Genomic DNA, 13,304 nt, shown 5'->3' with positions numbered 1-13,304 from the left:
AGCATATTTTTCAGGAAGTGAATGACTGAGGCTTTCAGCCTTCATATCCTGAACACCTCTCTTCCCCAGTCCGGGTCTGCACATCCACACAGACACCACCATAGCTGCTAAGCGCCTTCGGCTAGCTTCTGACCTATTCACAAATGAGCAGAAATATTAACCAAGACTTTTTCTTGTACTTTGTATGGTTTCCATTAAAGTGTAATTAATGCGCATGGATCCAAAGTTTACAAAAGCACATATAACACAATCGTCCTTCAAAACTAACCACTATTAATAAACTCGTGTGCATGTTTATTCTCTCCAAATTGTCTATTTATAGGAGCATGTGTCTCTTTATATAACTTCAGAGGCACACGCTGTTATGTATGTATGTATGTATATATTTATATATCTGTGGGTATGTGTGTGTGTGTATACATATGAAATATTCTGAATTTTTCTGTCTTTTTTTAACTGAAGATGTTTTGGAACTTTTCCATCTCGTCACTTACAGATCTACCTCATTCCCCCCGCCCCACAGCTCTAGTGAGATATTATTGACATATAACAAAAGTTTAAGGTATAAAATGTGGTGATCTGATACACATATATACTGGAATTTCTACAGTAAAGCAAAATATCTATAGATTGTTACACCTCATTTTTAAGGCTGCATAATATTCCAGTGTATGGATGTGCTGGAATTTAATCAGATACATTGGGTTCCGGACTTCTAATATTACATTGTTGCAAAGGTGCAGATATATTTAGAGGGTTGAAAACTGGAAACGAAATTGCTGTCAGGTGGTAGGAAGCACTTATCATTTTACAGTATATTGCCATTATATTTTACTGGGATTTCCAACCGAAATATATAATTACAGGATTTTTACTTGATTTTATTCTTGAACTTTTGTGCTATAAATCTGGGCTCTGAATTTCACCGACATATTTGCTTTATCATCTATAAATATACAGTTTCAAAGCGACAACACCAATGTCCTTGCTAACAATAAAAACATTGAGTGCAGTTTGATTTCTTCCATCAGGGAAGTTTAGACAACATGTTGGGCTTTAAAGTTACTTGAAGTAACTCTTCTAAGTGTGGTTATACCTCCAGCTTGACAGTTGTTTGTTTTAAAGAGCTGATCTTTTTTTAAAAATAGAAAATACTGACAGGGTCCCAAAGTAAAAAGTACAAAACAAGAGAGAGACCTAGTTGCCATCGCCATCCAGCTCCCTACCACCACTCCTGAGGGAGCTGATTTATTAGTTATTGGTATAACTAATTCTTCTATTGCATTTTTTAAAAACAGAAGAAAAGGCTTGTTTTTTCATGTGTCTCCTCCTTTCTTAGCACACCATACATCCTATTCCTTACCTCCTCTACTCTGGAGAGAACTCCAGAATAGTCTATAGAAAGAGCCCTCATTTCTTTTCACAGTTGTACAGTATTTCTTCCATCAACCCATTCTCAATGGAGATTTGGGTGGCTTCCAATCTTTAGCTGTTATAAATAGTGCTGTAATGATACACTATTTCACATTTTTGCCAATGCACCTCAGGTAGATTCTTAGAAGTGAGACTGCCTGGCTGAAGGATAAACTCTTATTTACTTTTGCTAGTTATTAACAAATTCCATCCATAGGAATTTGTATTTTTTAGAGTGCCTGTTTTGTACTTTTTTAGTGGCCTAGCAATAACGGTGTACTGTGTAAGCTGGATTCTTCCCAATCTGATGGGTAAAAGATGCTATCTGTTTAAATTTGCATTTCTCTTACGCATATTCTCGTACGTTTAAGGGCCATTTGCATTTTGTTTTCTATAAACCGTTTATATCTTTTGCCCATTCTTTCAGGTTCTTCTCAAAGTTTAGAAATTCTTCACGTGTTAAGCCTATATTTGCCTTTTGCGAGAATGTTGCAAATACTTTTGCCATTTCTTTATTTACTTTCTAGCTTTGCTTTTTTTGGCCATTCAAAACTTTTATTTTTTAAAGATATACACTTTCCTTATATTACTTCTGGATTTCCAGTCACAGGAAAGTTTTCAGATTATAAAGGAATTCATCTATGTTTTCTTCTAGTTATTTAGAAGGTTTCATTTTCACAATTGGGCCTCTGATCCATTCAGAGTTTATCCTTGTGTGCCACGTGAAACATGGATTCAATTTTATTTTCTTCCATATAGTTAACCATATTTGTCTCAACATCATTTTTAAAGTCTTTTCCTCCATTAATAAAGATGCTTCCTTTATCATATATTAAATTCCTGGACTTTATATTATTTATAGTATAATATTTGGTAGGGTTATCCCTCCTTCTCCACTCTTCTTTTCTAGGGTACTTCTGGCTATTAATGTTTATTCTTTCTAATACCTTTATACAGGAAAAAAAATTCATTTTACTGGATCTAGTATACCCTTTGAATATAAAAATAAAAATATTCATACATAAAATATAAATATAAATATATATAAAACATATATTTAAAGGGAGACAGTTCCCAAGTGTTTTGCAGATGATATTCTGAAACCCATTCTAGACAAAACTCGTTTTGAAAATAAGAAGGAAACCAATCACGCTAAGGGCCGTGTGGGCGGGGTGACGCCACGCACGGAGGCGGCTGCGCCACAGAGCGGCCTTCCGTCAGAACGGCGGCGAGTGTTGCTGGTCACGCACTGGGTCCGCGCGCCCATGGTAATTTGCATAAACAGACTGGGCCATGCTGAAAACTCAAGAAAATATACAGCAGCTGTCATGTTGTGACTATCACAGTAAAATTTATTCTGTAAAATAAAGTTAAAGTACACTGTGCATAATTTAAGGAAGATGAAATACTATAATATATTAAAAAAAAAAACCATTTAGCACCTACTGGATCATCAGGAGTTTGAGGATTATGACTTTCTCTGATAGATCAAGCTTCATGAGATTACATATGTGATAGCCCAAAGTAAAATCTAACTTTTAAAAAGAATTATGAAAATAGTTTTCAACTAAAGCAAAATCAGTCAGTAAGAAACTAAGTTCTGCTTGACATTTGTCTACATTTTTTTTTCCTGAATCACTTGACATATCTGTGGCCAGAAACCCCATTTACTAAGTGAATCTAGTAACTTCCCTTCAAGGCTGGGACCGAGTTTCCTGCATAAAAACTCTCCTGTATGAGTGAAAGTTATCATAAGCCCAGCAAAGAATAATTAAGAGACTGGGGAGTCAAAAAACAAAAAACAAAAAACCAAAAACCAAAACCAAAAACAAAAAAAACGCAAAAACATTACCCCTATTATTTGTGCCACATATAGGTGTGAATGTGGTCATCTAAGATACTAAAAGTAAAGGCTGCTTTGTTCTTAAGGTAGAGAAGTCTGACACCATGTCTTGGCTCTCTTGTGACCCAATGCACTAACCTGTTTAACCTGACCAGCGAGACACATTTCCTGGGAAGCTATCTATCATGCTTCGGTATCATTTGTGTAATCTGCTATTTGTCTGTAAGGGAGATGCTGAAAATAGGACATTTGGTCTTTTGGGCAGTTAATCAACAGTAATACAACCACACATCTCCCAACAACTAGAAATTTCCTAATTAACTATTTTGAAAGTGCAACAGTCAAAACCATCAAACTGTTATTTGCTCCAAGTTCACTGTTTTTATTTATATAACCACCTTTCTCCTAGACAATAGACATTAACAAAACGTAAGGCAAAAACACCTTGTTGGTGACAATCCTATTCAAATTTTTTTTCGGAAGGTCTTCTCAGTAGCCAGTTACCTAAACATAGAGCTTTTTTAGTTTCAATGTTTTCCTCATTTTAAAACAAGAAGATATTACGCTTGATGGTAGATATTGTCAAATAGGTCAATCAACTTTATAGAATTTCTATAATATAACTTCAAGCATGTAAATTATTTAATCAATGCAAAATTCTTAAAAAAAAAAAAAACAAAACGACACAGTGCAAGCCCATTTCTGGTGCCGGGAGATGTAACAGCGGCACCGATTTTTATGTGGTAAAAATATAATCCAGTTTTAGCACCCATCTACAAAAGTTAGATGTTAATGAAAATAAGTGATTTGGCGTACTGGAAGGTAATAATCTTAATATGCCCTCGGTGAGGAAATCCATTCCCTTTGCTGCATCCCGGCTCACAGAAAAGAACAGTATTAATGGGAGGGTGGCGGGGTGCAGACCCTTAGCTAAGGCTTTTCAGTGCTTGGATCACTTGGGCACTGATGCCATGTTTCTCTGGAAGCAGAGAGCTATAGCACACGAAGGAGGACTCCAAGGAGCAGTTGCAGAGATGCCAGGATGGACCACATGGCTTTACAGCCTTAAGTAGAGAACAGAGGAAAATCGGAAAAATTAACGCTAGTGATCAATTCCTATCTTTTTCACAAAAATGCTGTCCCATCATTCCATTTTAAAAATGAAGTGAAGTATGCTAAACAAGTGACAAATTTTTACATAAAAACACACTGAATTTTGATGCACTGTATCAGTTATTAGACACAGTAAATACAAGTAGACAAAGAAAATAAAGTGCACCTTTACGGTATATAAAACACTTAGAAATCATTTTTAAAATAGGCAATATAGATTGAAATATAAAAAGTACCTGACATAGCATAGTTAGAAACGAAAAAAATTTCAGTTGAAAAATTACCATTTTTCAATACAGCAGAGAGACAAACCACCTTTTATTAAAGCTGTTAGATTCAGAGACTTATATATTTCGACTTTGTGTAGGAGAAAGGAAAGGCATTCTTCTAGAAGGCACTAACTGGTTTAAATGTGCAAGCAGCTTCAGAAAAGGATCATGGGCAAAGTACAGCCAGGAAGACTGCCTGGTTCTCTCGTGTTCCTCACTCTTCCTCACAGACTGAATTGCTGCTGAGGGGGCCATCGGGCGGCTGGTTTTCCCAACCCGCCTTCACGGGGCTCAGTCCACAGAGTCACAGATGTCCTTTACTTTTTGGTTGAAGTCTTCTGGTTGATCTGCATACACATAATGCCCTGCCCCAAGAATGGCCTGGGAAAGGGAAAGCGGTCAGATGGTCAGTGAGTAAAAAGCATTTAATTTAATAAAACACAATGACATAAGCCAAGACACTTGGCAATGAAAGTGAGAATAGCTATATATAACTGAGATATAAAAGAATAAGCAACACTGTTCTGTAGCAATTAGCTACTATATATTTCCATCAAACTAAAAAAATTTGAGATTAAAAAAACAATATATTGACTCTTACTAAATTTTAATATGCAAAAAAAAAAAAAAAAGAAAAGAAAAGAAATTCTAAATTGACCACTAATGACAGGGCCAGCAGATGAAACAAACTGAGCAAGTGCTGCTTTGTGAGGCGGAAGCTGGTCAAGGTGCTATTGGGTCTGTTTCTCTTTCGGTCTCTCTCACCTCAAAGACACTACGGCCGTAGGGGCAGGAGAAGCCCCTAAGAAAGGTGATTTGCTTTCCAAACATGAAAATTTGTGTGGATCTAATCCTATCCTCTTAATAAGTCATATCAGGTTTCTGACTGAGGCTGCAGTTATAGCTCAGATGTGAAAGCACAGGACGACCTGAAATGCCACTGAAGACAAAAAAATATATATGTGTATATATAACAGACTTAACCTACAATTGAAAACTCAAGCCACACACTTACTGTTGTCTTCACGTACGACTGTGGTCGTAATGACTGGATGCTGGTGCCAGAATTGCCATCTATGCAGGATCGGGCGCCATAGATCACCGAAACTGGAATGTCAGGGTGCATTTTACCAATTCGCTGGAGCATTGGCCTTTTTGCCCATCCAAAAGGAATTGTCATATTTTTGAACGCTGTCTCACCACTTTAAGGGAAGGGAGAAAATCACATACATGACTTCTAGGGATGAGCATGTATCACACGCCCACCTCTATCAAAACAGACTCATATTTAGCTTCCCCACTTAAGAAAAACCTCATCTTAAATAGAAAATAATTTACTAGAAAGTGTAAGGAACGGACCCCACAGAAAATATATACTTCTGTATGTACCCTACAGAAGATATATGCTTTCATTAGGTAAACAAAGATGCTTAAAACTCTAATTCATCAGAAAAAAGTCATATTCTAAATCAAAACATGTTTTTCACTCTAACTTATTTCAAGTGTAGAAGGTAGCTTTTCCATGGGTTCATGGAACCCACTTTTTGCCTGCCATGGCAAAGCCAATACCAAAATAAGAAGAAATTCAGATTAAGTATTCTTTGTGTAGTGTTCAAATTTTTTATTTTCTACATATTATGAAGTTTGACATCTTAAATAAACCCTTCTGGCTGCAGAGAATCTGTGAGTCCTGGAGCTAGCCAGTTCTCAGAAATGGCAAAGGACTCAACCAGGAATATGCCTTTGATGTGCAAACTGACCCAGAGCCTGCCTCTTCTGATGCCCACACACCCCAGGAGGCAATAGTCCTCTGTCCCCGGGGTAATGATCCCAGGGTAAGGACCAGGCAACTAGAGACCACCTTGTATCTTCGAGCCCACCGAAATTATTCAACTAGCCAATGCCCAGCCGTTCACCCTGCCTTTCCTTTCCAAAGAACCCAATAAAGGCTCTCACCCAGACTCTCCCTTTGCTCCTGTCTTCTCCCACCTGATTAAAATTTGGTGCTTCCCTTGTGACCCCTTGGCATTCAGTGACCCTCCTTGCACCCTGGCCCCATTCTCTAGGACCTGTGACTATAATAAACTTTGTTCTCTTGAGCCTCTCCTGTGTCTTCTCCTGTGGCCACACCTGGCTGACCATCATCACATAAACGAACACAGAACACGCTGCGAACTCCCGGGATGGATCCATTTTTTACTGTCATTTCTTCATCTCTTGCAGTGCTAGGCATAATTCTGAATTGCCTTTTATGAAGAATCCAGGTTCACAAGAAAGGCTACATGGGCGAATGTAATTGTTCTGAATGTAGGTGAGTGAAGAATAAAACACTAAGGCCATGGAGGAACATACACGATGTACCTGAGAAAGACCACTAAAAACTGTTGGAACAAGTCAATAAAGTGTGTAGACCTGATCCACCAGACCCAACTCCCAGGGGTCACAGAACATCAGTCTTCCGAGGACTCCAAATGTCTCCAGCCTCCCTCACTCTTGACAATATCTAAAGACCGGCTACAGCTACACCTCAGCAGCTTCCACGGCCGCAATCTTTAATGAAGTAGATGCACATATTCTCTGCCAGAAGTGAGGGGGGAGACATGAGGGGGGAGAAGAAAGTGAGGGTGGCTGTCTCTGTATCTAGCCTCCCAGCCTTTCACCCACACCTCAGTCTCAGGAAGGGTGAGGTACCACTTCTATGTTTTAAAGCATTAACCACGGCACACCTATACTAGACTCATCTGAAGCACATGGCAAAGATGTAGCCTGGAACTGCTAAATCAGAGTCTTGGAAAGAGGCCTCAGGAACCACTTTTCTGCTGAGCTCCCCGAGTAATTTGGGGACAGAAGGAAGCATGAGAACTGGAGCTCTCACCTTGATACTCCCTTCTTGACCCTCTCCCTAGCAACCCTAGGGTCTTGTCCTTCAGGCTCCTCCTAGGTCCCCCGATCTCCAGGCTCTGCTTTCTCCACTGGCTCCTTACACCTAACATCCACAAGTCATACATATTTTTAAAAATACCTTTGTTTGGCCCTCTATACTATACTCTCCTTCTAATCACAGTCAAAATACATACCCGATTCCCCTCCCCCTCCACCCGCCCACTTACTCAGCGGCACTTCTCGTGCTGATCTAGACACATTTAGAGCTGCTCAGTAACGAGAGCTGCAATGATCAGATGAACTTAAAAAATGCTGCAGAGCATCTCCCATGCACTTGAGAGATTTAATACTTTTTTGGCAAAGGTTCTAAGGGGGTCTATGGTACAGAAAACCAATTACTTCTGTTTAACCCAGCACTCCTTTTTTGTAGAACACACATACTCAGTTTGGGAATGGCTGTTTTATTTGAAATATTCTTTCTCTCTCAACTCTACCTACCTCCTAGAGATGCTCAAGACCAAGACTTCCTTGACTTATCCATAAGCACTTTAGGGCAAGAAAATATGTCTTGCTTTTTAATCTCCCATCAGTATGTCTTACATAATATTTACTCCATGAATAGATGAGTAAATTGAGCAGCATTAGTCATTTTAACTACTGATAATCTCCCAGACTATTCACATATTTCCGAAAAAGAAAAGTCTGAAACACAAACACAGTACGCTGAGAATGATAACCTTTACCTTGGAGTCTGCACATTACAGTGGTAGATGTATTCTGTCACAGTATCGTCTTCAAACATTGAAGAATACTTTCGTTTGAAATCAGGCCTTAAACGTTGTACTAGACTTAAACCTATTTAACAGAAAATGAATTTTTAAATCACACGTATGTTTTAAATTATAATTAATGCATAGACTAACAGAAAGTTTCAGTGTTTGGTTATATGAGTACTATGTGTCTTCAAATATCTATTTTAGGTATAAAAAAGCACATTCCTTGAAGTTATTCTTCTCAAGTTCCCTAAGGAAAGCCTAAAACAAGAATTAAAGAGTGTTTCATATTGCCTTACAGATGTGCTTTAGTTCAAAAACATGTTAGTTTTCTAAGACTTATTTTTGTAGGAAAATAAATTCTATTAAACATGGAAGGTGAATAAAGCAGCTTGTACATAAAATTAACTTATTAACTTGTATTTCTCCAATAATTACAACATATTAACATCTAAATGAAATAAATTGGGATGGATATATTATTTATATTTACATATATGCAATTATACACACACACACACAATGTCTGTGAAAAAATAAATTCATTTTCTTCCTGGGACATTAGCGATACTCTGTGCTGAGGAAACCCACTGTGGCTCCCATGCTCCCACTGAGTGAGAGGCAGCGCCAGGCCCCCAAAGGAAAGAGGATGAAGAGCAGGAGCCTTTGGTCACTGTTTCCCTCTCTGGGGCCCTGGCCAGTTTCCCTGTCTGCTATCGCTGCCTCGTACTCTAGCGAGGTCTTTCCTCCGTTTCTGAAGGAGTTATACAGCTCCCCCAAGATTTCTATGATGCAGTCGATATTCTACATTACTGCCCACCACCACTGCCACGTACAAACCACAGTGGGAGGCACCCTCCCTCCACCATCGTGGTCTCCCAATTTCTTTCCGTACTTTATTTTTCCCATAATTGCTACTTGTGTATCTGTGGTCAAGTAAAATCGCTTTATATTTCAGGGCTCTACAGACTAAACGAAGCCAACTGACGGAGGGCCGGGCACTGAAGAGGGAGCAGCCCGACCGTGGGTGGGGGAAAAAGGCTGCGAGAGCACTGCGGGGGCGCGGCGCGGCCGCCAGTCTAACCCCCGCGCCCTCCGGCTCCTGCAGTCCCACTGGCCTCTCCACCCCACGGGGATGGCGCCGGGGAAGGAGGGGCCGGGGCTGGGCAGACGGGAGCAGAGTCACGGGCACCTGTGCGGCGGCTATTCCCACGCCCTCACTGGCCCCTCCAAGCCTCTCTTCTAACAGAACCCGATTCTTGTGTATCAGTTAGGTGGCAATGTGCCAGAGAAGCAGGCTCCGAACTCTAGCCACTGCGAACGAATCACGATTGTCAGTCACAGAAATTTAATTTTCTTTTTTGCTGGTGGAAGAACTAGGGGTGGGCAGAGACATAAAGGGAGGTGTCTCTTGGAGCCTTCGAAGAAAGACTTTCTTCCCTGGCAAAGAGAAGACCATTTGCTGTGCTCCCCGTTCCTGCTCGGAGTGCCGCTTTGTGAGATGAAGCTTCCGGCTACAGCAGCCACCAAACAACCAAAAAGTCAAGAGAACAACAGTTCCAGGCCCAAACCCTGACTTCGATGAGCTAGCTACTAAGACATATGCCAAAACCACCTGCCTTCGGACTGCCTTGTTAAGGAAAATATAAAAGGCCTTATGGTTCCAGCCACTTAGGTGTTCAGTTACTTGCAGCTAACAGCACTCCTAACTGATACAAGTTATAAGAGGGTAAGGCAGAGGTCCAGGCCATCACCATCTGTGATGAGGGAAGGAGATTCCCTTGGCTTTGGGCCTAAAACCAAGAAGTTCAGAGTCAAACGAACTTAAAACAGAGACCAAACACCAGTATCTCAAAACAGGAGTCTCTGAAATCACTGTGGAAAAGGATGACTTTATCGTCTTAATAATGACATCATGGGGCAAGAAAGGGACCTGTGAGCGCGATGATGCCTGTCATCCCCACTGCCCCTCTGGTCAGGCTTTGTCATTTGCATCTGGATATCATCGAGGGGACAAACGCTCACCGACAGGGCAACGTGGCACCTGTCCCCAGGCCCTGGGCTGATGACCTCACCCTCAGCATTCCCCGCCTTCTCGGCTTGTTAATTATTGTTAATTACAGGTAACGTGTGCAATACAGACTGAAGAGAAGAGCCTGGTTTCATTCCTCTTTACCCGCAGACTGGCACTCTTTAGATGGGGAGGAGAAAAAGTAAGGTTCAGTTTTTTTCGTTGCTTGTTTTTAAGATTATCACTAATAATGGTGACCAGTCGATACTCCTCTAGTGCTAATCTGTCAACATTCTGCTTTCCTAGGATGCAGATATGAGAACTCACCAAAGGGTCCTGCAATCCTGAGGCTGGCTAAAGGGTTGAAGGGAGTCAGTGCTGCCCCCAGGGCTCGGATCCAAACTGGAATTCGTCTTTCTTGATCAGCAAGGTCTGGTCGCTCAGGAAAACCCCAAGGCTCCACTAAAATGAGATGACTAACCCTGTGGGGGAAGAACAGGTTTAAGTTCAGTTGGCAAATTCACCCTAGGTCTCTCCAGAATTAACACGAGTTATGACGTAAAGAGAGAATGAACCACCCTCCAACACCTTCACGTTAAAGAGAAGACTAACAGCTGAACGGGTCGCACCACGCTCTCATCACATGTAAACTCCTGAGATCTGGCAGGACTTCAGAGGTGTATGGTAGAAAAAAGGCTTCGTGTTTCATGTATCCAAGGTATGTGATAACTGTGTGGCCGCTCTTGAGAAATGGCACTTGTTGCTGTTGCTGTATAAACTACACTCTGGCAGATGACACAGATCACTGGCCACACAGGAAAACCCAGCAGTTCCATCTATCTCAATGTTGACCCTGCAGAAATGACTGGAGAGTAATATCACACTTATAAAATAGCCTCAGACACTAACCAGAGCTCCCTTCTATGAAGCAACCATTCTAAACATGTAAGAGGCATTAGGACATTAGATGGGTTCAAAAGGACTTTAAATGGGCTTTTCATTAACATAAGGATAATGTAATGAGATGGGCTGAAAACGTATCTCCTAGTTTTAGATTCTAGCTTGATGAACGGGAACACATCTACTGTACCCATGACATCAGGTTAAAACTGGCCTTGGATTCTGTTCTTAATCCCTTCCTAATTTTCTTTCTTACTGACCAAAGAGCTAGAAAATCTTCAGCCTGACCTCTAAACATAAATATAAAACTGTTTCACATCGCTAATAGTTTAAATTCTTCCATCTAATGAAACCGCTTCCTGCTGAGGGACAGCCAGAACCATTCGCAGTGCTTCCACGAGGCTGCAAATTGGTGTTCCATGCAACAGACACATCACGAAGAGCCTACACAAAGCATGCAGGTTCTCCTGACACAAAGTGGTTTTCAACAAGACGGTCTCCAAACAGCCAACAAATGCCGGCAAAAATTTCCAAGGATGAACTGACAATGATTCTAAAGTCCCTTTCCTAAGTCATAATTGAAATAGAAAGCTAAAGAAACCAGAACATGGGCATTGATGGCTATTATTCCCGACATAAAACGTTTTATTATTTTTGCCAGCTACAATAAGGTGGAGTTAGTAACAAGCCCTTTGCTTTGACTGCATTTTCTCAAACAGAAAGCTTCAGAGCACAGACCCAGAGCACAGAGCTCTAAGGGCCCTTGGAGAACACTCAGTCCAATCTTCCATCTCACAGAAGAGAAGGAGGCTGAGATGCGCTATGCAACCTGCTCCAGGTCATAAAGCTAGTTAAAGAAGAACTAGGACTAAAACCCGAGTCTCCTGAGCCCAGGACACAAACAGATGCCAAGCCATCCGTCGGAAGGCTCTCTCTCCGAAGAATAGGCCCAGCGATGTAAAAATAAACATATTAGTAAAAGTAAAGTTTAACTTTAATCAACATTATGCTCTAGATTTCATAGCATCAAGACTTGTAGAATCTAACTATAAATCTGCTTGGGGATGAGTGATACATGAGATTCCCACAGACTGGGCGCTTTACCGCTTACAAGTTTAATGAGGCTATTTTCTAACAGTGTATGGGAGGGAAACAGAAATGAGTTTGTTTCGTTTTGATGGCTTACATGCATTTTATTGGTTTTCTTTCAGAATGTTTTCTTTTTGATGGTGAAGACTACCTCTGATATTTTGACTTCTCCCAAATTCCTCTTATTTAAGCCCACATTGAGAAGTGAGGAAGGGGGTGGGGGTGGCATGTCAGAGGTATGAGTAGAATTTATGAAACAGCCACCGTGTTGAAAGCAGCAGTCATGTTAGGAAACAGCTAGCATTATTCACTATTGACTTACCTCCTAAAAAGAAAAATAAACTTCTTAAAACATACTCTATCCTAAAAGATGATTAAAATTTTGTTATAAATTTGTTATAGGACTTTGCCCAGTCCTAAGAGCCCACATGGTAGGCTCTTAGGGATCTGCTAACCAAAGGGGAAGGGCAAAGGAAAACTTGAGAGGGTGGGGAAGTCTCGTCTAGCTCTAGCTGAGTAATTGTTTTGTCTTTATCTTAGTTTTGGCTTGCCTTGTTTAATATGGAGCTTCAAAATATCATCCCTAGGTAAAAATGCCAATTTAACAAATTATGCAGAGTATATACACTAGAGACTAGAGCAGATGACTTTTTTTTTTTTTTGGAAAGGGAGTAAATTGCCCTAACAACTGTTCAATTCTGTATCTTCAGCCTAGCATGGCACTTAACACATGGTAGGTGCTCAGTAAACATTGGGAATATTTTTTTATAGGTGTTTGTTCCGTGTTTCCTCTTGGCCTTTGTCTATGAGGATATACAAACTTTACAAAGTGTAATCATAGGGTAAGCATGGGAGTTAGTCTGGTTTGGATTTTTGAGTCCCCAAGATGATATTAGAGCATCAGTTATTTCTTATAGTAATCTCACAGGTCATTGCTCGGTAGTAGTAGTACAATCCATTTAGACAGCCGGAGTCTAAAACTGTATAATTTGAAATAGGAAAGCATATAA

At 40.4% G+C, this 13,304-nt stretch overlaps 1 protein-coding gene across 1 annotated transcript in view; it reads right to left on the bottom strand.

Moving 5' to 3' along the window:
• Positions 1 to 3,617: 3,617 nt before the first annotated feature.
• Positions 3,618 to 13,304, bottom strand: part of ABHD5 (abhydrolase domain containing 5, lysophosphatidic acid acyltransferase) — a 31,446-nt gene continuing 21,759 nt past the window's right edge. Inside the window, exons 4-7 of the mRNA XM_016141265.2 lie at positions 10,633 to 10,787; positions 8,265 to 8,376; positions 5,654 to 5,840; positions 3,618 to 5,019 (exon numbers count right to left, since the gene is read on the bottom strand). Coding sequence (XP_015996751.1) covers positions 4,930 to 5,019; positions 5,654 to 5,840; positions 8,265 to 8,376; positions 10,633 to 10,787 — 544 coding nt within the window. The 3' untranslated portion in view covers positions 3,618 to 4,929. The remainder of the gene's footprint in view (positions 5,020 to 5,653; positions 5,841 to 8,264; positions 8,377 to 10,632; positions 10,788 to 13,304) is intronic.

This window comes from Rousettus aegyptiacus, unplaced genomic scaffold, assembly GCF_014176215.1.
Source record: "Rousettus aegyptiacus isolate mRouAeg1 unplaced genomic scaffold, mRouAeg1.p scaffold_m13_p_4, whole genome shotgun sequence".
In the NCBI taxonomy this organism is placed as follows: domain Eukaryota; kingdom Metazoa; phylum Chordata; class Mammalia; order Chiroptera; family Pteropodidae; genus Rousettus; species Rousettus aegyptiacus.
The sequence above is the reverse complement of the archived record's forward strand: the minus strand, read 5'-3'. Positions and strand labels throughout refer to the sequence as shown.